Here is a 23,737-nt window from a genome sequence, read left to right as displayed (position 1 = left end):
ATCTTCCCCTCACCTTCTAGGCGGAAGTGACGGGAGAGCGGCACTTGATTGGGCGGCAGTGCTGTGAGCGGAAGCCGGTGTTTCGCAGCCCAGAGCATTTGCAGCTGGTCATTCCAGCTTCGGGAGACTTTGGTGTTAACCACCGCGTTCCTGCCGAGGGTTGTCAGGAGATGTCGCTTGGCAGCCTTCTACGAGGAGTTTAACCCGTCCCGCCGCCGCCCGGATGGGACCGCCGGAGTTCTGTGAGAGGCGGGACGGAGGCCGGGAGTGAAGGCGGGGTGGGGAGGGCGGGGGTGCGGCCGGCGGCTCACGGGACCGGGCCCCTGAGGCGAGTGCAGTGCGGCGGGGTTACCTCCTCCGGCTTTGACAAGAATGAGCGTGGTACTACTTCTTTCCCGACTATTGGTTAGGTTCTCAGCCGAGGCGCTGTCAGGGTCGTTGTGGTGATTAGAAGAGGGTACACAGACCCGGACCGTGCTGCGGTAGCCAAGGAGGTGTGCGTCCTGGGATGCAGACAGAATTGGGCGTCCGGGAGCTCTGCGGGTTGTAGGTCCAAGGTCTCGTCCGTCTCGTCGTCCCTGTGTGCTGGGCGTTCCACCACGTGAGAGCTGCTCAGGTTAAGAGTGGATAGACGCTGAGCCCAGGATGTTGAGTTGTCTAGGTCCACGCAATCCCTAAGTGACATTGGTCTGGCTTTGTGTTTCCGCTCTCTGGCCATTTGCGAGGGAAGTGACCAGGGCTGGCTCCTCCTTGTTTGCTGACTGAGGCTTTGGTGCTCTGTTGCCAGGTGAAAATTAGTTTTTCTCTTTGTCAGTTCTGCCCATTTTTATTCTTGTGCTGCATAGAAGTTTTAAAAATTAACTCTGACATCTATAGCTGTGCAAGATGAAACCCAACATATAATATACTAAAGTAAGCCCCTGCCATCGCTTATTGAACAAGAAGACATCTATAATCAACCTGGAAATTGAACTTTTATATGATTGTCTTCGTGTTTTTAAGAAAATTAAAGCAGTAAGAATACATGAGATGACATTGGATACTGGATCGCCATAGAAATGGGTGTTTTGAAACAAGATTTATGTGAATTATATGAATGAGAAGGCAGGAAATGGTGGCATTAGACTTATTTCAAGAAGTCTGTAAGGAGAGTTCAGATGGATGTATATTGTTAATATCTCCTATAGATGCTACACATTCTTATAGAGGCAAAGTATGTGCTTCAGTAACAAACTACATAGTTTAAATTCTACCTAAAGATACCCCTTGGATTATCTGACTCTGAGGAAGCTATTTTACAACTGTGTAAACTGCAGATAATATTAATGATAAATAATTTATTTGTCTGTAGACATGCAAGTTCTCTCCTGTCTCTTAGAGGTTCATTGGAAATTTTGCCACCTTTTGCATATTCATTTCAGTATTACTAATTTGTTAATGGATCTAATTCTGATATTCACTTTATCTGCCATCAGTCTAGCTCCTTTTGAAGCAAATAAAATCTTGAATATGTGTCCATTTTGATATTTTAAAGAGTCATGATTTGGGCTGGGGATGTGGCTCAAGCCTTAGCGCGCTCGCCTGGCATGCACAGGGCACTGGGTTCGATCCTCAGCACCACATAAAAATAAAATAAAGATGTTGTGTCCACCGAAAACTGAAAAATAAATATTAAAAATTCTCTCTCTCTCTCAAAAAAATAAGTCATAATTTTACTTTAGAAAAAAAAAAAGTGCTCATGCTGGGCACAATGGTTCATGCCTATAATCCCAACAGCTCTGGAGGCTGAGACAGGAAGATCTCAAGTTAAAAGCCAGCCTCAACAAAGAGCAAGATGCTAAGCAACTCACCAAGACCCTGTCTCTAAATAAAATACAAAATAGGGCTGGGGGTGTGGCTAGGTGGTCAAGTGCCACTGAGTTCAGTCCCTGGTACCAAAAACAAAAAGAAAAAAAGTTCTCTTACCATTAAAAATTAAGGGAAGGGGTAACTACAGAAGAAAGAGTTTTAGTAAGAATGATATCAGAACAACTGTGAGTGCTAAGATAACAGATCTTATAAAATTCCTTTACACTATATCCAGGTTATAACCCTACTTTCATATTCAGATTTTGAATTGCTCAATGTATTAATACTTACAATTGAAACATGGCATGATTTGTTTGATATGAAAGTGGTGCTGCTAATTCACTATTAGGGCATGTGCTTTTTGCATTTTTTTTTTTTTAATGATGGTGTTTTGAAATGGGCCCATTGATGGGACTTAGAAATGTTTTATTGTATTTATTGTTGATACATTTGACTAGTTAGTTTTTATATGAGCAACTTAAAAATGTTCCTTCTATTTGCATAAAATGATTCTCAAGTACAATAGATTTAGTGTTGGGATAGAGGTGGTCTGTACAAATATCCTAATATGCCCTGAATTTGTAAATATTGAAATACAAAGACATGGTAATCTTGTAATTTATGCAAAACCAGTGAAATAAGTGTGGTAATTATTGAAGGTCAGGTGTATGGACCAACTCTCTTTGTTCTTTTATCCACACTTGTCTAATCAATGTAAGTATTTTGAACGACAAATAAATAGAAGTTCTCATTTTTCTCTTCAATGCCATTTTCTTTTTGTCTAGAAAAATATCAGGTTTTTGAGACAGTGATCAGGATATTCTGCGTGATTCTGTCCCATCTTTTTTTTTTTCCTGCTCATTCTTTAACTGTAAACTCTTAATTTCTCTAGCCAACTCAGTTATTCATATAAGACAATAATTAGAGAACTTCTTAAATTAAAAGATGACAGGATTTGGGCAGGGGAGAAAGAGCTGCAGTGTAATGAGAACTGTTTACACTAGATCGTTTTAAATATAAAGAACAGGTAGTATACATAATGCTCTTTATATTTAAGTTCTTTCTGTTCCACTAAGATACAAAGAAAGTATGGCTAGGGAAATAGATCTGATCCATTCTGGAATCTTCTGATTTTTGTCTTATGTAGACTTTTTGGTCTGAGGACATTAATATGCTTCAGAAACCTGTTCTATTAACGCTTAGTGTTTGCTTATGAACTTGTTCAAACAACAAAATTGATCATTTGATTTTCACCAGAAAATCTTGCTCCCCATTAATGTTATCCAAAATTCTGGCTGTAGCTGGAGATTATTGTGGTCTTTCCCTGCTCCCTCCCTCACCTGAGCACTGTTTGCATTCTTTTTGATCACTGGAATTTTTAATCTGAGAACTCTCTCAAATTTATTTGCGGATCTGTGATTGTATGAGTTCTCGCAAACATATTTTGGGGGTAAAAGGGTCTTCATGTTTCATGTGGTTCAAGGTCTATGGCCTTGAGAATGTTAAGAACTACTGTTCCTAAGTCAGATTTTGCTGCCTACTTTGGGTTTGCTACTCTTTTTGCTTCATTGCTACTGTGTGTGTGTGTGTGTGTGTGTGTGTGTGTGTAGGGGAACGGGAAGTTTAAATCTTTTTTTTTTTTTTTTTAATGAGAAAGATCAATTTCTGCTAGGAGATGGTGCTTCAAAAGAATTCAAACTTTGTTATTGCTGTGGGTATATACATGACTGCATGACCAATGTAATTCTGCAACCTGTACACTCAGAAAAATGAGAAATTATATCCCATCTGATTCAAATGTATGATAGGTCAAGATCATTGTACTGTCATGTGTAACTAATTAAAACAAATTAAAAAAATCAATACCCATAAAAAAGAATTTAAACTTTGTTAAATACTATGACATAAATGTAATGGCCTTTCCATAAATTTCGTTAAATTTTGCCCTATAGTGAGAACTATGAGCATTATATTACTCATTTAAGACTCATTGTCTTGTGGGTCACGAGGACTTTTAAGAACTGAGAGGAAAATCCAACAAATTGTACTAACAAACTATGATTGGAGATATAAGAGAACTATTAGTGTATATCAAAGAAGATAATAGAATTTCAAGAAGGGAAGTGATCAATTGTAAATGTGACTAAAATTTGATTAACTCTTGGCTTTGACTTTTGTGAAGTTATTGTTGACCTTGAAAGAGAAATTTTAGCATTTCTGGAGAGTGGAAACAAAACTACAATATGTTGAATAAATAGGAGAAAAGAGCCCAGTAGTAAAAATTATTCTTAAGAAGTTAATGGGTAGCCTAGATGGTGGCGCACATCTGTGATACCAGTGACTGGGGAGGCTGAGACAGGAGGATAGTAAGTTCAAAGCCAGCTTCATCAACTTTGTGAGACCTTGTCTTAAAAAATAAAAAGGGCTGAGGAAGTAGCTCAGTGGTAGAGCACCCTTTGGTTTCTTTCTCAGAACCATACACACACCAGGAAGAAAGAAAGAAAGAGAGAGAGAGGGGGAGAGAGGGAGGGAGGGAGGAAGGAAAAAGTTATACATACGTATATTTTTAAAAGTGGTGAAAAATAGCACTTTGCTCTGAAAAAGAAATGGAATATTTTTGAGAATAAGAGGATGAGAGGAAGGAGAGATGTTATGAAGGGAAGCCAGGTGTGATGGTGCATGCTTGTAATCCCAGTGGCTCCGGAGGCTAAGGCAGGAGGATTGCAAATTCAAAGCCAACTTCCGCAATTTAGGGAGACTTTGTCTCTAAATAAAATATGAAAAGGTCTAGAGATGTGGCTCAATGGTTGAATGTTCCTGGGTTCAATCCCCAGTACCACCACCACCACCAATAACAACAACAATAAAAAGAGATGTTATGAAGGGAGAATTGATGTTATTACATTCTTTTAAAGAAGAACTAATCAAATTAATGGAGTAAATGCTTAAATTAAGGCCATCGGACTGGCTTAAACATGCAGAATATACACTAAAATTACTTGGAAAAAGTGAATGAAAATAGAGTTTACAAGTAACTTGAACTATGAACATCAGAAAAAACAAAGAGCATTGAGAATAACATGTTTATGTTTACTAGTTATGTTTTCTGTTTATGTTTCTTGAACCTCTGGGTCTTACTGCCCTCACTGTGAAATAAAAGTACTTCATGGATTTTCTGCAAGGATTAAAGAACATATTTGTAACATGTCTAATACTCTATGACTTACTGTCCCTGTCACAGTGGTGTTTCTGTGCTTCTTTAGTGTCTATTTTCCACCTTAAGGCTCCTAGGTTTACTTTGACATCTGTGTGTAAAACCCTTCTATTTTTGATATTGTCACTTTCAGGAATACACATTCTCTGCTTCTCCAATCTAAATTAGCTGACTTCTGGGAAGTTATTGTTGAAAGAGCAATTTATCATTTGGGGGGGAGCAGAAGCAAAACTGCAATAGCTTGAATAAATAGGAGAAGAAAAGACAGAATGTGTAATTGTTCTTACTATAGCACATTTTCACCTACTTTAATTGTGTATTTATTTCTGTGATTATATGTTTTTGTTTTTGTTTTTCTTTTTTTGTACCTCTGTCTCTTCTACTGACAAAAAGCCAGCACCTAACAGTGCCTGAATAGTGAATGCTGGGACATTGTATGGGACATAGTAAGTAAATAAGCATTTATTATCCTCTGCTTTACTGTGTAACTCTATGTCAGGAATTCAGAAATGCATAGTTGCATGGTTTTGATTCAGTGTTTTCCTTAAGGTCATAGTGAAAATGACAGCAAGAGCTAAAGTCATTTTAAGTCCAGCTGAATCTGAAGGATCTACTTCCACCATGGTTCATTTATATATCTCTCAGTTGATGCTGGTTATTGGCAGGAACTCTCAATTTCTTCCCAGGTTGACACTCCCATGTGCTGCATTGATGTCCTGATGTCATGGGGCCTAGCTTTTTCAGAGCTAACAGTTTAAGAGAACAAGGTAGAAGCTGCAAAATCTTCTGTAACTCATACTTGGAAGTTACACACTGTTGTTTCTGCAGTGTCCTTGTGTTTATGTAGACTAGCCCTGTTGTGGAAGGCAGTAGCACAGGGGCATGAATACCAGGAGCCAGGTTCATTGAAGGACATCCTAGAGACTGTCTACCACTGATGCTGTGTGGAATTACAGGGAGTAGACCAGGAATGATTAAGACAATTGCTGAATAGTGTTGATGGATGATCTGGCTTATGTAGGAAAACATTCATTTGCTTTGGCAGCAGTCAGTACTGCTGATTACATGATTTTTTTCCCCCTTCGTGGCACAGGAACAGAATCAGAGAAAACAGATGTTGGATTTATCTAGGAATTAACAAGTCATTACAATGGAAAGTCATGACATTGAAATATGGAAAAATATGTCTAAATTCAGCAATTTGTGTTTGTTTTGTTTGGTGCCTGGTAGAGTCTTTGTCAAAAGCATGTGCTTTTAGAGATGTAACTTCATCTTAACTCTGGTGCAGGAAACTTACATTGGCTCTGAGAAAGTTATAACCAGTAACTTTTGGTGTGCTTTGCTTTGTGCCTGTTGCTCTGCTATATGATTTTGACACAGATTATCTCATTTAATCATCACAACCCAAGGAGTTAATTAACCTTATTTTAAGAATAAATTCTGGGTACAATCAAGAAATAACACAAATATTAAAGTCCTGGATGCAAACTCAGGCCATCTGATATCAGAACCTGAGCTTTTAAGTTATATTTTCCTACCTCTGCTTCACTATGTAATTGAATGTGGAGATACTCAACTTAAAATACTACAGAAGCTGGATTTAGATTGTGCATACAATGTTATTTTACCTATCACAGAAACAGAAACTACATCAAAATTTGAGAGATTTCTTCCATCTCTAATATTTTAGTACTTTTCAGATATTCTACAAACAGGTTCTACTTAGAAAGAAAGGTTATTTTAAAGAAGCAATTCCATCCTGAAGGTTGATATTCAAGTTTGTAAACTGAAAACTGTATTTAATGGCATTTTTTAATATTATGGTTACAAACTTTCAGCACATGTCCTGGTCATCAAAAGTTTGCATATTTTTTGAAATTTTGAATTTCAGCAAGGACTCATTCCCTTGAGATTGGAGCAGTTCAACTATGATAAGTGAGTGTAGTCTCCTTTTGTCCAGTTTTAGTTCAGTTCAGTTTGTGCATATAAAGTTTGAATACTTGTAGCTAGATCAGCAAAATTTGGTTGCCTCTGGTTTTAAAGGCTGAGTAGATGAACTGAACACCAACTTCTGGATAAAATAAGTTTCTTTATATCAAAGTAATTTGAAAGATGTATTTAGTATCAAACAAAAAATAGTCTCAAATTTACCATAGTATAATCTACAAAAAATTGCAACTACATAAACGATCACACTTCCTATACCATAATGTTGATATGGAATTAGCATATTGCACTAACTTTCCAGTTTGTATCCCATGTCTCAGCAACAAACACCACCAAATTAACTGTGAAAGGGCACATTTGTTTTCCCAGATTCAGACAACAAACATTGGGATCATAATGAAAAACTTTAAAAATGTTGTGCCTTATAAAAAGTCTTTACTTTGAAGGGTTACAGGGAGTGTCCCTGTAGGATCACAGACACATACACTTTTCTCCCCCTCAGTATCTGTGTGCTCTAGTGTATGTTCAAGTTACCAGCAACCTCCAATTTTCTAGACCCACTAATCAGTTCTTGGTCCTATTGCTCAACCTTTTAGTAGTATTTAACTCTAGCTGATCTTCCTCCAGTACTACTCCTTGGAATGCTTGCTTCACTTAGCCTTGGGCTACCAAACTTTTTCTGGTTTTCCTTTCTTTCTAACTCTTTTTTTTCCCCTCTGTCTCACTTTCTGACTTGTTTTCCTTTTAATTTCTAATTTTTGCTAGATAAAATAAGTTTCTTTATATCAAAATAATTTCAAATATGTCTTTAGTATCAAACAAAAATAGTCTCAAATTTACCATAGCATAATCTATGGTGTAATTGAATGGAATTAGTCTTAAGAGCTCTTTTTCCCTATTTGAATTTACTCTGTAGACAATCTCATTTAGTTCCTTCAGCTTTATATACCATTGCATTTGCTTACGCTTCCAGATTTATACCTTTAGCTCAACCTCTTCTCTGAGCTCTAGCCTTATACAGTTAATTGGATGTTTGACATAAACACTTGACCACATAATGAGAATCTCAAACTTAACAAGTCCAAAAAAAACTTAAAGTGCCAGGCACAGCAGTGAATGTATGTAATCCCAACAACTCCAGAGGCTGAGGCAGGAGTATCCCAATTTTGAGACAAACCTTGGCATGTTAGCAAAACCCCATCTTAAAAACAAAAAAGGTGGGCTGGGGATGTGGCTCAAGCAGTAGCGCGCTCTCCTGGCATGTGTGCGGCCCGGGTTCGATCCTCAGCACCACATACAAACAACGATGTTGTGTCCGCCAATAACTAAAAAATAAATATTAAAATTTTCTCTCTCTCTCTCTCTCTCTCTCTCCTCTCTCTCTCTCTTTAATATATATATTATAGAAAAAAATATTTTTTTCTATATATATTATAGAAAAAAAACAAAAAAGGCTAGGGATGTGGCTTAGTGGTAGAACTCTTCAGATTCAATCCCCAGTATCATCAAAAAGGGGAAAAGAAAAAAGGTGGGGGTTAGCGGGGAGTCACTTGATTAGCACTCTACTGGGCAACTTTCTCTTGTCTTCTCTGAAAATAGTATTATCATCCACACAGTTGATGCAACAGATAATCTAGGAGTTATCTTTGATTCTGCTCTCCACCCCCTCACTTCTACCTTCATTTAGCAAGTCTTGTTGGCTCTACCTTCAAATGACATTCCAAGTCTAGCATTATTCATCTCTGCCACTTCACCTAGATTACTGCAGTTGTTTTCTACTTGGCCTCTACTTCTACTTTCTACTTTCCCCCTCTTATTTCATTGTAACTAGAGTAATCTTTTCAAATATTATTTATTCTTAGTAATTATCTTGATTATCCACCAAAGGCTTCCCCTCATATTTAGAATAAGTCTTAAACTTCTTACCACAGTTTACAGACTATCATCTGATCTTTTCCTCTCCTACCAACCTCTTCACTTACCTCTCATTACCTCACTTTTCTACAGTAGCCAGACTGACCTCCTGGCTCTTCCTGGAATACAGCGCACTCCTACCTGCCCTGTCAGCTTTTGCACTTGCTATTTTCTCTACCTGAGACACTCTGCAGAGCTTCATATGGCTTATTCTCTCACATTAATTCTCTGTTCAGATATCATCTTTTCTTTCACAAAGCTTATTACATCCAGTCATTCTGTTAGATACCTGTTTCTTTTTTTTCTTTTAATAAATATTTAATGAAATACAAATAGACTATAAGGTACAATAGACCTACTTGTTTCTTTATCATCTCTCATCTCTTTTCCACTGAAACAAGCTCCCTAAGGGCAGGGACTTTTCTCTTATTCACCAGTGTATCCCCAGTGTCTGAAATAGTACCTAACACATAACAGATGTATACAAAGATTATTGCATGAATCAATCAACCATTTTACTGAAACAGCTGTCAGACTTAATAACAAGTTAAATATCTTTCTCTGGCAGAATCTCCCATGACCTCTCTCCAGTACTTGATACTTTTGTAACCCCCACCTTTAATATTGTATGTCTATACAGCCAACCCTATGCCATGTCACTGTGTTATACAGCATATCCTATAAATTGTCAAATACTGCTCATTCTTCCTTTGCATGTTGCCTTTTAAATCCATGCCTCCTCTATCTTCTTTGCTGCCTAGTTGAAACCTTTGTTATCTTACTACTTCATTATAGAAACCTCCCAGCATGTCATTTTAAATATGTCTTCCACATTATTATCAAGATGAACTCTTTAAAACTATACATATTATTTATCTTGGTATTTCTTGTAGCATCTAGCACTTTTTTAAAAATAGTAAGCACTCAGTGAATGTAGAATCAATAGTTCTGTTTCTGGAAAGTAGAACTTGTAGGCCATATAATTATTTTAATGGCTATAATTCTTTCATTCCTGTTTTTAGAAAAGCGGTAGCAATTCTTTGTTGACCATTAAGTGACTATAATTACATCATGTATTATTACAGCAGTTCATAGTAGAGTTTTGTGTTCTGACTTAGTAGAATTAAAGTAATATCTTCTATTAAAATGATTCTTTCTTTTCTCTTAAGCTGAAGTCTCCAGGGAATATTGAATCGCTGAGGAATTTGGGAAAAGACAAGCCGAAGTTCCCATTCCATGGATCCTTTGGGAGCACCTTCCCAGTTTGTGGATGTGGATACACTACTAAGTTGGGGCGACTCATATGAAGATGAATTAAATTCTTCTGATATTACAGCTGAAACATTTCAGGAAGATAGTATTAGGTCACCTTTTCTTTATAATAAGAATATCAATGGAAAAGTGGTTCTTTGGTAATTCTTTGATTATATCATATTATACTGTGATTAATACTTTCTCATAATTTCTTCTAAACTCCTTTTAAGTAAGCTCTAGCATTAAAGTATTGCCTTACATATACATATGCAGCTTTATTGATAAAATTGATGTATAATAAACTGCACATATTTAAAGTTTACAGTCATGCATGGTGGTACACATCTATAATCCCAGTGGCTTGGGAGGCTGAGGCAGGAGGATCATGAGTTCAAAGCCAGCCTCAGTAATATGAAGCACTAAGCAATTCATTGAGATCCTATCTCTAAATAAAATACAGAACAGAGCTGGGGATGTGGCTCAGTGGTTAGGTGCCCCCTCAGTTCAATCCCTAGTACCCAAAGATAAATAAACACATAAATAAAGTTTACAGTTTAATAAGTTTTGACATGTGCATCTGTGAAAATATCACCACAATTAAGATAGCAGATATACCCATCAACTTAAAAAGTTGTTTTTTTGTTCCTTTGTAATCATGCCCATCCCTGTCTGTACACCCTTGCATAGTTAGTGATCTTCCTATCATATTTTAGTTTGAATGTTATAGAGTTTTGTATAAATGTAACCATGTGTTTTTTTGAACTGACTTCTTTCATTCAGCATAATTATTTTTAAGTTTAGGTAGGTCGGCACATATATTAGTATTAGTTAATTGCTTTAAAAAACCTTTATTGAAACACAGTTCAATGCCATATAATTCACCAATTTAAATTATATAATCTAGTGATTTTTAGTATATTTATGGAGATGTACCACCTTCATCTAGATAGTTTTTTATTAGCCCAAAGCGCTCTCTCAATATCTCAATTTTAAGCAACCACTGATTTACTCTCTACTTATTTTGGACATTTGATAAAGGTGGAATCAATATAATAATATGTGGGCTTTTTTTTGTGACTTAGCATACTGTTTTCAATGTAGTACAAATTAGTACCTCATTTCTTATTTGTGGCTGAATAATATTGTATGGCTATACATTTTTTGATTAATTTTGGTTAAATTCCAGTTAATTTTTTGAGCCATCCATTTCTTTTTTAATACTGTTCAGTTTGTGGGCTAGCAAAAACATTTTTGAAAAGTGAGCAAAGATAGAATGTTTCAAGATAATAAGAAACTAGATCTCTTAAGCTCTCTCTTCTTCCCCCTTTTGCTTTTTTATTTCCTCAGGAAAGGAGATGTAGCATTACTGAACTGTACAGCCATTGTGAATACCAGCAATGAAAGTCTCACAGATAAGAATCCTGTGTCAGAAAGTATCTTCATGCTTGCAGGGCCTGATTTGAAAGAGGACCTACAGAAACTTAAAGGTGAGTGGTGAGTGAATTGTCTAAGGCATAGAATTTGCTAATAAGGAAACATTTATTTTTATTTCCTTCTATCTTGAAGCGTGTTTAGTGTTTAAATGAGAAAATTTCATAGAACTAAATAAAAAGCTTTTGAAAGTCTCAAAATATATTAAGCAGGACCTAGAGATTTTACTACCAAATTTCTCTGTCTTGTCAGTGAATTTTTAAATGATAATCACTATAGCTAATTAGATCTTTGGTAGCAGTTTCCTGGTTATATATTTTCTTGCATTGATGGTTCTTATAAAACAACTATCCTGAACTGAAAATTTTTTTTATCATTATTTGATATCAATAAAGAATTTTTTTTTCTTTTATACCGGGGATTGAAACCAGGGGTACTTAACCACTGAGTCACATCCCAGCTCTTTGTTATATTTTATTGTGAGACAGTCTCACTAAGTTTCTTAGGGCCTTGCTAAGTTGCTGAAGCTAGCTTTGAACTTACCATCCTCCTGCTTCAGTCTCCTGAGTCACTGGGATTACAGATGTATGCCACAATGCCCAGCTGAAAATTTCTTACATACATTTTAGATACAGAGCATAGAGCATTACATTTCCAAAATGAAAATTTACTTAGTGATAAAATCAAAGTCTATGGCAAGAGCACATATATTCTCACTTAATTTGTATTTGATACTTTTGTTTTTACTAGAACATGCTTCTGTAAATATTTCTTTGGAAATAGGAATAGGAGTAGCTGTATTTTTTCAGAAACTCATTTGACCTTGTTTGCATTAATTTCTTTTTGGGGCGGGCAAGGGAGTATCAGGGATTGAACTCAGGAACACTCAACCACTAGACCACAACCTCAGCCCTATTTTGTATTTTATTTAGAGACAGGGTCTCACTGAGTTGCTTAGTGCCTCGCCATTGCTGAAGCTGCCTTTGAACTCACAATCCTCCTGCCTCAGCTTCCTGAGCAGCTGGGATTATAGGAATGCTCCACCACACCTGAACTGCATTAATTTTTTTAATTGCCACCCTAAAAGCCCTTCTTTAAAAAATATTACTTGAGTCCAACTTGAATGAAATTCTGTCTACCCATTTTATAAAAAGTGTTTTTGAAATACAGCAATAATTATTAAAATGTAAACAGCAAATCCTACCTATATAAAATCTTGCTTTCCTTGATGTCTATCCTTTAACAGTGACAACTGTTTTTTGATACAGTAACAATATTAGAATTTGAACAGGATTTCTTATAATGTTGGTTCCATGAAAAAAGTAATTTAAAAAAAAATAATTGTATTATCTGATCAAGAAAGTGAATCTTAACTGTGAAAGCAGAGGATGAAAAAAAAATCTTAATTAAATGATGAAACACAATGTCATAAAGAACATGTAGAAATTAGAAAGGATATTAAAGATAATAATAATATGTTCTTTGCTAAAAGTAACAGAAGCTGATCTGGAATAATTCCTAGCAATATGTATGTGCATGTGTGTGTACACATACACTTAGAACTAAACTTACAGATAATAAAGAAAATGAGAAAAGTTAATATAGTTACAATATTTAATTTATTGTTCAGGTATACAAATAAAGCCTCAATATTTAATTGAGTGCGTTTGGGAGTCTTTAAGCTGGCATTCATATGATAACTCTGCCCTTTATTGCATGACTTAAGACCAATTACTTCACTGCTAAGTCTGAATTTTCTCATGTCTAAAATAGGGATAATAATAGTATTTCTGCCTCATACAGCAAGAGCTTAATTAATATTTGGGAGTATAAAAATTAACATCACGAAGACTAAATGAAATAATGGATGTTAAAAGCTAGGAGTGTACATCCTAAATGTTCAACAAGTATCATTGTTCCTGTTGGCTGTTAGGTCTCAATTGACTTGTTTAATAAATCAGTGCAAACCTGAGGAGAGGTATCAGTAATGCACTGAAGGGTTGAATACTTAATTCTGTTCCCTTTTTACATTTTTATTAATAAATAAATGATTATAGAATATAACTCAACCAAAATTTGTAGATGAGAGAAAACATCAGTAGATTAACCCATTGATGAAATCAGATCCTCATGATCCAATCACTTCGCAAAAGCCCCATCACTAAACATTAATTACTACACTGGGGACCAAGCTTTCAACACATGAACCTTGGTCCTTACATTTTGATCCTTACATTTGTGCAGTTTGATCCTTACAAATGTGCACTTACCTTTTACCTCAGTAGGACATTCTAGATCCAAACTATAACATATTGCTTCGTATATGAGCTAGAATTTGGAGAGAAACAAGTGAAATGTCACTGCTAATCTTTAATACTCAGATACTCAACTTGTCATTGTACCACTGTTCCTCAGCACTACATAGACAAGGACAGCATGCTGGGCAGAGTTATGGCCCCAGGTAAAGTTATTTAGTGGATTTATATTTATTTTACAAGAATTAAGAATACTTTCAGGACTGTGTTTTAAATGTTTATAGTGATGTTTAAAATTCAAGCTTTAGGATTAGAAAAAATTGGGACTAGAAAGAAAAGGTGAAAGCTGGGGAAGCAATGTAGCAGGACTTACCATAATTCAGGGTCCAGAGTTTCTGCTAACAATTATTAAAGATTTCAAGAGGAAAAGTGTGATTCCAAGCCAAAATATTCATGACACTTAAAACTTCTCTTTCTGAGCTCTGATCTGAGATTTCCAGGACTGACTCACCAAACTGAGTGTTCCAGTGTTTCAGTGCTTACTTGCTATTTTTTAAACAAAATAATACATTCCTATTACTTATTTTAATTATCATTTTCTAGTTATGCAAATAGTATTATGTAAATTGTATGCATACAAGCTAAAAATAACTAAAATCTCCACATTTACACCAACAGAGATAACCTCACTAACACTTTAGTGCAGATCCTTCTAGGTTTTTCTACATGTAGGTGTGGGTGTATACATACCTTGTATTTAGTAACCAAAGTAAAATGATTTTATGTATACTGTTCTCAAAGTAAGAATTATGTACAATTCATCTTCTTCAGCAAATGAATTCCACCTTTTAATTTCAGAAATTTCTAATTGATCAAAAAAATGTCCTCTGCAGCTGTTTTTAATCCAGAGCCAAACTAGTATTCAGTACAGCACCACATATTGCATCTTTTTGTTATGCCCATTAATTTGTATGTGTGTGTTTAATTCAACAGTCCCCTTTTTATGTCACTGACTTGTTGAGTGAACTGGGCCAATTGTTTTCCAAAATATCCTGCCTTTTAGATTTGTCAGATTTACTTGAGGTATCACTTAGTTTGTATATCCTATAAATTGAAATTCATATCTAATGGAGTCAAGCATTTCATAGGTGATGTTGTGTTGTGTACTTAATGTTGGATGATATTAGAAGACATGTAAATCCTGATTGACCTGTTAATGATCCTTCACTAATACTAAAGTTGCTATCTGGATTGGGGTGATAGCAGTTTGATCCTTACATTTGTGCACTTACCTTTTACCTCGGTTACTGAAAACTAGTGGACAAAGGACAGTTTAATCTTTCACTTCCACAATAAGAAGTCAACTGGTAATGAAATAAAATCAACACTGTAGTTTCTACATGCACCTGGAAACATAGATAAATATCATAAGGCACTTAAAAGGTTGAAAGTATTTATTCCTGGAAAATAGGAATTGAGATAGGCAAGGGCAGGGCAGATGTGGCCTTTAGACTCTACGATTGTTCATTTCCCCATCATATAATCACCTGTTGGTTTTAGTACCAAATTGATAAGTTTTGTCTGAATCAATACTTATTAAGCCCATGAAGTTTTGTTTTCAATCATTTCATCCATGTTTACTACCTGGTATTCTATAAAGTAGAGCTTTTCCTCACTAACCAGTATTATTTGATTACTCTTGAGTTACAATTTGTGTTAGAGAGAGAGGATAAATGTTTGGTTCTTTTAATTATCAATTTGAAAAATAAAGGATTAGTTCAATAACCGCTTCAAATGATGACAAATGAGTTTTTCAAACTGGCTTTATCTTAAATTTTGAGTATCATTTTATGCCAACAGCTTTTCATTGATCAACATATATAGTTTTAAAAGTCAGTGAAGTTTGTGTTCCATATGAACAAAAGCCACTCATTTGCTCTGCCCTTGCCTATCTCAATTCCTATTCTCCAGGGATAAATACTTTCAACCCTTTAAATGCCTTATGTTATTTACCTTCTAATTGTCTGTTAAAACCACAGTGTTGATTTATTTCATTATCAGTGGGTTTCTCATTGTGGGAGTGAACGATTAAACTGTCCCTTTTCGTGCCCCCTTTTATGTATACATATAATACAGATTCTCTTCCCCATTACCACCATCTTACCAAATTTTAATGTACACAGTTGTTCAGAACTGATTAGAAAACAGATTAGTATTCTTTTTATTCAACTTCTTTTTCCTTTAGGTTATTAATGGATTGATTTTTATGTAAATAATTGAAGATTGTTTATTATTTTAGTTACTTATTATTTATTATTATTGAGCCACTGACTGAACCCCAAACATTCAATACAAGCAGAAACCTCCTCTCAATAAAGTCAAACACTTGAATTTTTCTTTCAGTCCATTTTTGTCTTGACAGGGTCCTTTTTCGAACCCTCCATTCTCCCCTCTCCTCTTTAAACTGCTCTCTATCCCTGCTCCATGCTTACTGTCCTGGAACTGTGTTTACCCTCATCCTAGGAAATCCTTTCTTCTGTTTAATGGATTGAATCCTTCATTTCCTAGATCTCTTGCCCTTTCCTACTTTAATGCACTCCTTCATTTTTGTCAGTAAGTCTGCCAGATTTCTGAGAAGATTGCAATAGGGCAGAATTGCTGAGATCTACCTTCAGACTTAATTGGTAATTTGGCTGGAAATAGAATTCTAATTCGGAAATTATTTTCCTGAATTTTGAAGGCATTTACTCTCTTGTTTTCTATTTTGGCTATTTCTGTTCAGAAATCTTATATGATATTCCTGATTCTTTGTATGTTATCCGTTTCTTTCTGAAAGCTCTGTGATCTCATCTTTATTTTTGACATGCTGAAATTTTACAGTGATGTGCCTTCATTTGGTTTGGGTATTCAGTGGGTTCTTTAAGTTTAAAATTTCATGTCTTTTGGTTCTGAGAAATATCTGCTTTATTTCTTTATTAATTTCTTCTGTGCTCTGTTCTCTGAAGAAATCCTGTTAGATGTTATTTCTTATTTTATCTTCTAGTTTTGTTATCCATTATTCCATTTTTTTTTGTTAATTCCTGAATAATTCCCTGAACTTCAGTTTTAGCTTTTTCTGTTATCACAGTTTTCACTTGCTATAAAAGTTATGTCAATCCTATCATATTTTCTGATTCTTTTTTTATAGGATTCTGTTTTTGATTCAGAGGTACTGTATCTTCCTTTACCTCTTTGAGAGTAGTATTCATGGTATAAGATTTAGGGGTTGTTTTTTAAGTTTCCTTTCCTGCTTTATGAATTTCTTGGGCATTACTTTGTTTTGTACCCCTTCTGTTTTACTTAGAGGCTGTCCTCACTTCTTTGTTGAGCTACCAAAGGCTAAAGGCTAACTAAAAGGCTAATGGGAAGTTTTTGTGCAAGAACGTCTTAATGTGTTCAAGCTGGTTTAACAAAGTATCACAGAGGGATGACTCATAAACAGCAGATATTTATTTTTCACCATTTCTAGAGGCTGAAGATCTGAGTTCAGGGTGCCGGCAATTCAGGCTCTGGTGGAGAGCTCTTCTGTATTGAGATTGCAGACTTCTCTTTGCATCTTCATGTGATGAAAAGAGGAAGCAAGATCTCTGAATACTTTTGAAGGATACAAATTTTATTATGAGGGCTCGACCCTCATGATCACATCTAATTACCTCCCAAAGACTTCATCTCCCAATACTATCACATTAGGGGATAGGGTTTCAACATATGAGTTTTGAGGGTATAGTAGCATTGAGTATCACAGTGGACAATGATTATTTTTAAGGAATCTTGAAGCAAGTGATAGAGCAGAAGCCATATGGTTTTATTGGGGTACATTCTTCAATTATCACAATCTCTGAGTCCTTTAGGTTAGGCCTCATAATTTCCCAGAAAAGAATGCTCAAGGGATTACAAGCCTGAGTGTTAACTTTTAGAAAACAGGGGCAGAGGCCTTGACATTTTACTAATACTAATAAGTATTACATTTTACATTTCCGCTTTTTAACTGTGCTTGAGGTTCTGGAACCCAGAAACTCTCTAGTTTAGCATCTCCAGAGAATAAACTCTCTCCCTGCTGCCATGTTGGTAACAAAATCATTGCCTTGCTGTGCTGTTGGAGGAGAGGGTTTGTTGGAGATTTTACTGATTTTATGCAAACCTCTAACCCTAATGTCTTTTTGGTCCCACTTCAATGCATAGTCTATAAAAGTATGTAGGGCCTCCTCCTTTTGAATCTTTCTACTGTTCTCTGGTAATAACAAGACTAGTAATAGCTACTGCTTGCATGCACTTGAAATATATTAACTCAATCCTGTGAAATACTACTAATATCTCCCTTAAATAAGAAATGATGAGTCAAGCACCTGCTCACTGTTAACAATAGAAACATCATGGACTCAGGATTTAAATCACAGCAATCTATCTTGAATCCAGTATTGCTTTTCTGTACAGATCTGCTTTGCTTCATATTGGTTACCCCATTATTAGGTTTCTCTATGTAAGTCAGTCAGTCATTCCTAGTCCATTGACTCTGCCCTTTAAAAAATTTTTTAATTTATATTTGACAGTGGAATGCATTACAATTCTTATTATTAGAACACAAATTTTCATATCTCTGGTTGTATACAAAGTATATTCACACCAATTCGTGTCTTTATACATGTACTTTGGATAATAATGTCCATCACATTCCACCATCATTTCTAACCCCATGTCCCCTCCCTTTCCCTCCCACGCCTCTGCCCTTTCTAGAGTTCATCTGTTCCTCCCTTGCTCCCTGTCCCTATCCCACTATGAATCAGCCTCCTTATATCAGAGAAAACACTTGGTTATTTGGAATTGGCTAATTTTACTTAGTATTGTCTTCTCTAACTCCATCCATTTACCTGCAAATGCCATGATTTTATTCTCTTTTATTGCTAAATAATATTCCATTATGTATATATGCCACATTTTTTTTATCCATTCATCTATTGAAGGACATCTAGGTTGGTTCCACAGTTTAGATATTGTGAATTGTGCTGCTATAAACATTGATGTGAGTGTGTCCCTGTAGTATGCTGTTTTTAAGTCCTTTGAGTATAGACCAAGGAGAGGGATAGCTGGGTCAAATGGTGGTTTCATTCCCAGATCTCCAAGGAATCTCCATACTGCTTTCCATATTGGCTGCACCAATTTGCATTCCCACCAGCAGTGTATGAATGTACCTTTTTCCCCACATCCTTGCCTACACTTATTGTTGTTGGTCTTCATAATAGCTGCCATTCTAATTGGAGTGAGATGGTATCTTAGAGTAGTTTTGATTTTTATTTCTCCAATTTCTAGCAATGATGAACATTTTTTTTCATATATTTGTTGATTGATTGTATATCCCCTTCTGAGAAGTGTCTCTTCAGGTCCTTGGCCCATTTATTGGTTTGGTTATTTGGTTTTTCAGTGTTTAACTTTTTGAGTTCTTTATATAGCCTAGAGATTAGTGCTCTATCTGATGTGTGAGAGATAAAGATTTGCTCCCAAGATGTAGGCTGTCTATTCACCTCCCAGAATGTCTCTTTTGCTGAGAAGAAACTTTTTAATTTGAGTCCATCCCATTTATTGATTTTTTTATTTTAATTCTTTCACCAAAGGAGTCTTATTAAGGAAGTTGGGGCCTAATTCCACATGATGGAGATTAGGGCCTACTTTTTCTTCTATTAGATGCAGGGTCTCTGGTTGTATTTCTAAGTCCTTGATCTATTTTGAGTTGAGTTTTATGCATGGTGAGATTTTATTGCATATGGATTTTCAGTTTTCCCAGCACCATTTGTTGAATAGGCTATCTTTTCTCCAATGCATGTTTTTGGCACCTTTGTCTAATATAAGATAATTGTAATTTTTTGGGTTAGTCTCTGTGTCCTCTATTCTGTACCATTGGTCTACCAGCCTGTTTTGGTGCCAATCCCATGCTGTTTTTGTTATTATTGCTTAAAATTTTGATGATGCTTCTCTGCTTCATGTTCTCTCCATTTCCTTAGTGCTTATACTTATTGTATTACTTCACTGTCCGAAGGAACAGAGGTAAATGCTTATTTTTGATCCATATTTTTGACTGAAATTTCTCAAAGTTCTTGTTACTTTCTCTCTTTTATGCTTTGGTTTATTGTTTTCCCTAATACCTCCTGACTTAAGTATATTTCCATTGTTCCCAGGTTGCCGAACAGGCGAAGCAAAATTGACAAAAGGATTTAATCTAGCTGCCCGGTTCATCATTCACACAGTGGGACCTAAGTACAAGAGCCGCTATCGCACAGCAGCTGAAAGTTCCTTGTACAGCTGCTACAGAAATGTACTTCAGCTGGCAAAGTATAGTCTACTCATTTCCTGGACATAGCATGCCATGCAGTTTTAAAAGCCATGGATTTGAAGATGAACCTAATTATCGAAATCAAACTTTGAAGGACTTTGATAATTTAGGAGGACTTGAAGATAGATCTTTTGAAACAGCAGGATAAATGGGGCAAATTTGAGTGACTTGGGAATTTAACCTATTCCCATTTTATTCAGTCTGTACTTGAATTGTGTAGCCCCCAAGGAGAGTGATTAAATTATATATTATTGAATAGTACAATTGGGTTAATTATTACAGTAAATTTGTGAGAAGGTAGGAAAGAAGAAATTGATTTGCATTTTGAAATTAGTTATGAATTGTAACGTATTATAAATGCTTGTAATGCAACTTTTGTGTTTTCTGTTTGATTGCAGAGAGCAGTCAATGTCTTCTGTTGGATTCTGTGTCATCAATTCTGCAAAACGAGGTTATCCTTTAGAGGATGCAACACACATAGCACTTCGTGAGTAATATTGGATAGTCTACATAAATCAAGTCTTAAAATATTTTTATCACTGTTTAACTAGTTACAGCCAAAGGAGTTTAGTTGATTAAATGATTGTGGCACCCTAGAAGAAAGTTTTTATTGACAGGTTGTGGAGTTCTCAATTTACTTTCTCAGTAACATTTTTATCCATTTGAATAAAAGCCCAGAAAACTCACTTATTAAATTCAAAAGTGATACCAAATTAGGAAATATGACCGACGCTTTGGGTTTGAATCAGATTCAGAATAATCTTAACAGGCAGGCTGCAACAATGAATTCAAAATACTTCATATTTGTATAGCACTTTGCAATTTAAACAGTAGCATTTGAGTGTGCTATTGAAATATAAAACCCTGCATTTAGATTTAAAAGAGAATGGATCCCACCAAGCATAGTGGCGCATACCTGTAATCCCAGCAGCTTGGGAGGCTGAGACAGGAGGATTATGATTTCAAAGCCAGGTTCAGCAAAAGCGAGGCTCTAAGCAACTCATTGAGACCCTGTCTCTAAATAAAATACAAAATAGGGCTGGGGATGTGGCTCAGTGGTTGTGTGCCCCTGAGTTCAATTCCCTGTAAGCCCCCCACCACCACCACCAAAAAAAGAAAGAATGGGTCCAATCAATATGAGCCAAAATGTAATACATATGCTATAAAAATATTGTGTTGGCCTCGGGTATAGCTCAATGGTAATACCAGAGCTTGAGATGAAACTTAATTCTCTGCTTCTGGTAGTGGGTAGGGTCTGCTTATGCTGCATGCAGGCCTGGGCAGCTGAGAAAGTCTGTTTTAGTGTTAGCAGCTAATCAAGGCAGAGGATGCCACCAGTGTCGGCTCCAAGGGTCACAGCTAGGCACTTTGAATCTTAATCCATAAGCAGCACAGACCCATCACAAGTGTTTAATAAGAAGTTAGCATAACTCAGGCAACTGTGAATGTATAGTTTTAGAAATGAAAAACAAAGTGAACATTTAGGAGCTTATTTGCCAAAACATCTGCTGAGCATTAAGAGCCTGAAAGCAGTTAAAATGGAGAAGGTGTAGGTATTAGAAATATTAGAAGTAAATAGAATTTCATGATCATGTGAACCATTTGAAAATGCAGGATGAGGAAAGAAGTGAAGGAAATGTCAAACAAATTCAGGATTCTAGTTGGTTGTTGATGTGTAACTCAGATAAGGAATACAGGGAGAAGGCAGAGGATTCTAGTTGGTTTTTGATGTGTAACTCAGATAAGGAATACAGGGAGAAGGCAGAAGTCAAGATTTGGACACACCAAGTTTGAGATATCTGTGGGTTATTGGGGCAGATATATCTAATAAGCCATAGGTAATTCAGATTCTTTTGTTCAAATAACAGAATCTGAAGATTTGGGAGCCATCAGCACCTGAGGTAAACCTAACCAATAAATAGTGAGTTGAGGAGAATATGTATATCAAGAAAATAATGTTGTAAAAAGTATTCTGTAGGGCATGGGGATTAAAGAATAAAATCTTGTTCTTCAGTAAATGAAAAGCTGAAAAAGGCCATTATGTCTTGTTATTAGAAAGTTGATAGAGAAACATCAGTATAACACAAAATTAAGAAAAAAATTTAGCTTTTGTTTTGTGAAGAGATAAAGAACTAAATATGGCATCTGATACTGTGACTGAATGAATGGAAGGACACTTGTACTTTCCACTTGTGCTAGATCATTCTGATCAAAGAGAGAGGCCCCAGGGAATAAGAGAACTATGCTGCATAAGGTAGAATTGTCTGGAGTTGGCATCTTCCCTGGCCAGGCACTGTTACAGACACTGCAAGAAGAGCAGTAAGGAGGTATGCTGTTATGGAGTTTTCATCCTGGTGGACAATGATTGAGGGCAGAGAGGATATACAGTAAGCAAGGACCTCCATAAAATGCCTCTGGAAAAACACAAATCAGAAAAGTTTTTATGAAGGGCAGTCCAGGCAGGCTTCTCTGGTAAGGGGTCACCGAGCAGACTGAATTAAGTAAGGAGAATCCCTTATAAAAATAAAACTTTGAAGAGTTTACTTTTTATTTATGCACAGATAATTTCTTATTGAATAATCTTTCTTTTTCTCTTATTAGGCACTGTAAGGCGGTTTCTGGAGATTCATGGAGAAACTATTGAAAAAGTAGTATTCGCTGTCTCTGAACTGGAAGAGGTAGTTTGCTAATTATTTTGCATTGTTTAAATCTTATTTGTACTTGCATTTGCCTTTGTCTTGTCATTGTTTATTTACTGAATTTTCAGCAGATAAATCCTAATTGTGTAGATACTGGTCAATGGGACTTACCATCATTTATTGAAGATTATGTTGGAAACTAAAGTAAGTCAAGAGGAGCTTTTTGTTTGTATTTTTCACTGTGAGGGCAAACTTCACAGCTGGTGCTGTTCTGTTTGCTGCCTCTGTTGGCTTTCAGGACACTGCTTTGTTACCTGAGCATTGGATGCCTAGGCAGCATAGCTGGAAAACTACTGCTGTGCTGGTGAGGCTCTGGTGTGTCCTGGCCTGGAAACAGGTTACAGCCTGGTGTGGTGGCTGGCATTAAGTTGTGAGATTTTTATGTTTTATTGAATGTAGTTAGATTTAGTGTGTTTCAGTTTAATTCAGAACTGATTGGGCAAATCAAATCTTTGTCGTATTAAACTTTATTTAGCTGTCTAATTCGGCTTCTAATATTTCTCAGTTTTGTTTCTTCAGGCAAGTTACTGTGCCTCTCAGTGCTTTGGTAAAATAAGAAAGGAAAAAAATAGGAATACTATTGGTTGGTTTGCACATACAAGATGTGTTACATACAAGTAAGTTGTTTACTATTTTAAGAATTAGCTTCCCATGGGAGGGGCAGTCTTACCCAGCCAACAAGCTTTTTAAGATGTGAAAACATCATAAAATATAAAAAACAAAAACAAAATAAACAAACATGGTTAATACTCATTTTTCAAAGAAGATGTACAAATTACCAGTAAGTAGTGTAAAAATTCTCTGTGACATT

General features: G+C 35.9%; 1 protein-coding gene across 3 annotated transcripts in view; it reads left to right on the top strand.

Moving 5' to 3' along the window:
- Nucleotides 1-48: 48 nt before the first annotated feature.
- Nucleotides 49-23,737, top strand: part of Gdap2 (ganglioside induced differentiation associated protein 2) — a 53,884-nt gene continuing 30,195 nt past the window's right edge. Inside the window, exons 1-6 of one of the 3 annotated variants that reach the window (XM_027940294.2) lie at nt 49-242; nt 10,093-10,335; nt 11,525-11,664; nt 20,073-20,226; nt 20,626-20,714; nt 22,829-22,905. In XM_027940294.2, the coding sequence (XP_027796095.1) occupies nt 10,160-10,335; nt 11,525-11,664; nt 20,073-20,226; nt 20,626-20,714; nt 22,829-22,905 (636 nt within the window). In that variant the 5' untranslated portion in view covers nt 49-242; nt 10,093-10,159. Of the gene's footprint in view, nt 243-297; nt 382-5,450; nt 5,509-10,092; nt 10,336-11,524; nt 11,665-20,072; nt 20,227-20,625; nt 20,715-22,828; nt 22,906-23,737 lie in introns of those variants that run through there. The other 2 variants (XM_071618231.1, XM_027940295.2) reach the window with 2 other exon arrangements.

The sequence above is a fragment of the Marmota flaviventris genome, chromosome 10, assembly GCF_047511675.1.
Source record: "Marmota flaviventris isolate mMarFla1 chromosome 10, mMarFla1.hap1, whole genome shotgun sequence".
Lineage (NCBI taxonomy): Eukaryota > Metazoa > Chordata > Mammalia > Rodentia > Sciuridae > Marmota > Marmota flaviventris.
The sequence above is the reverse complement of the archived record's forward strand: the minus strand, read 5'-3'. Positions and strand labels throughout refer to the sequence as shown.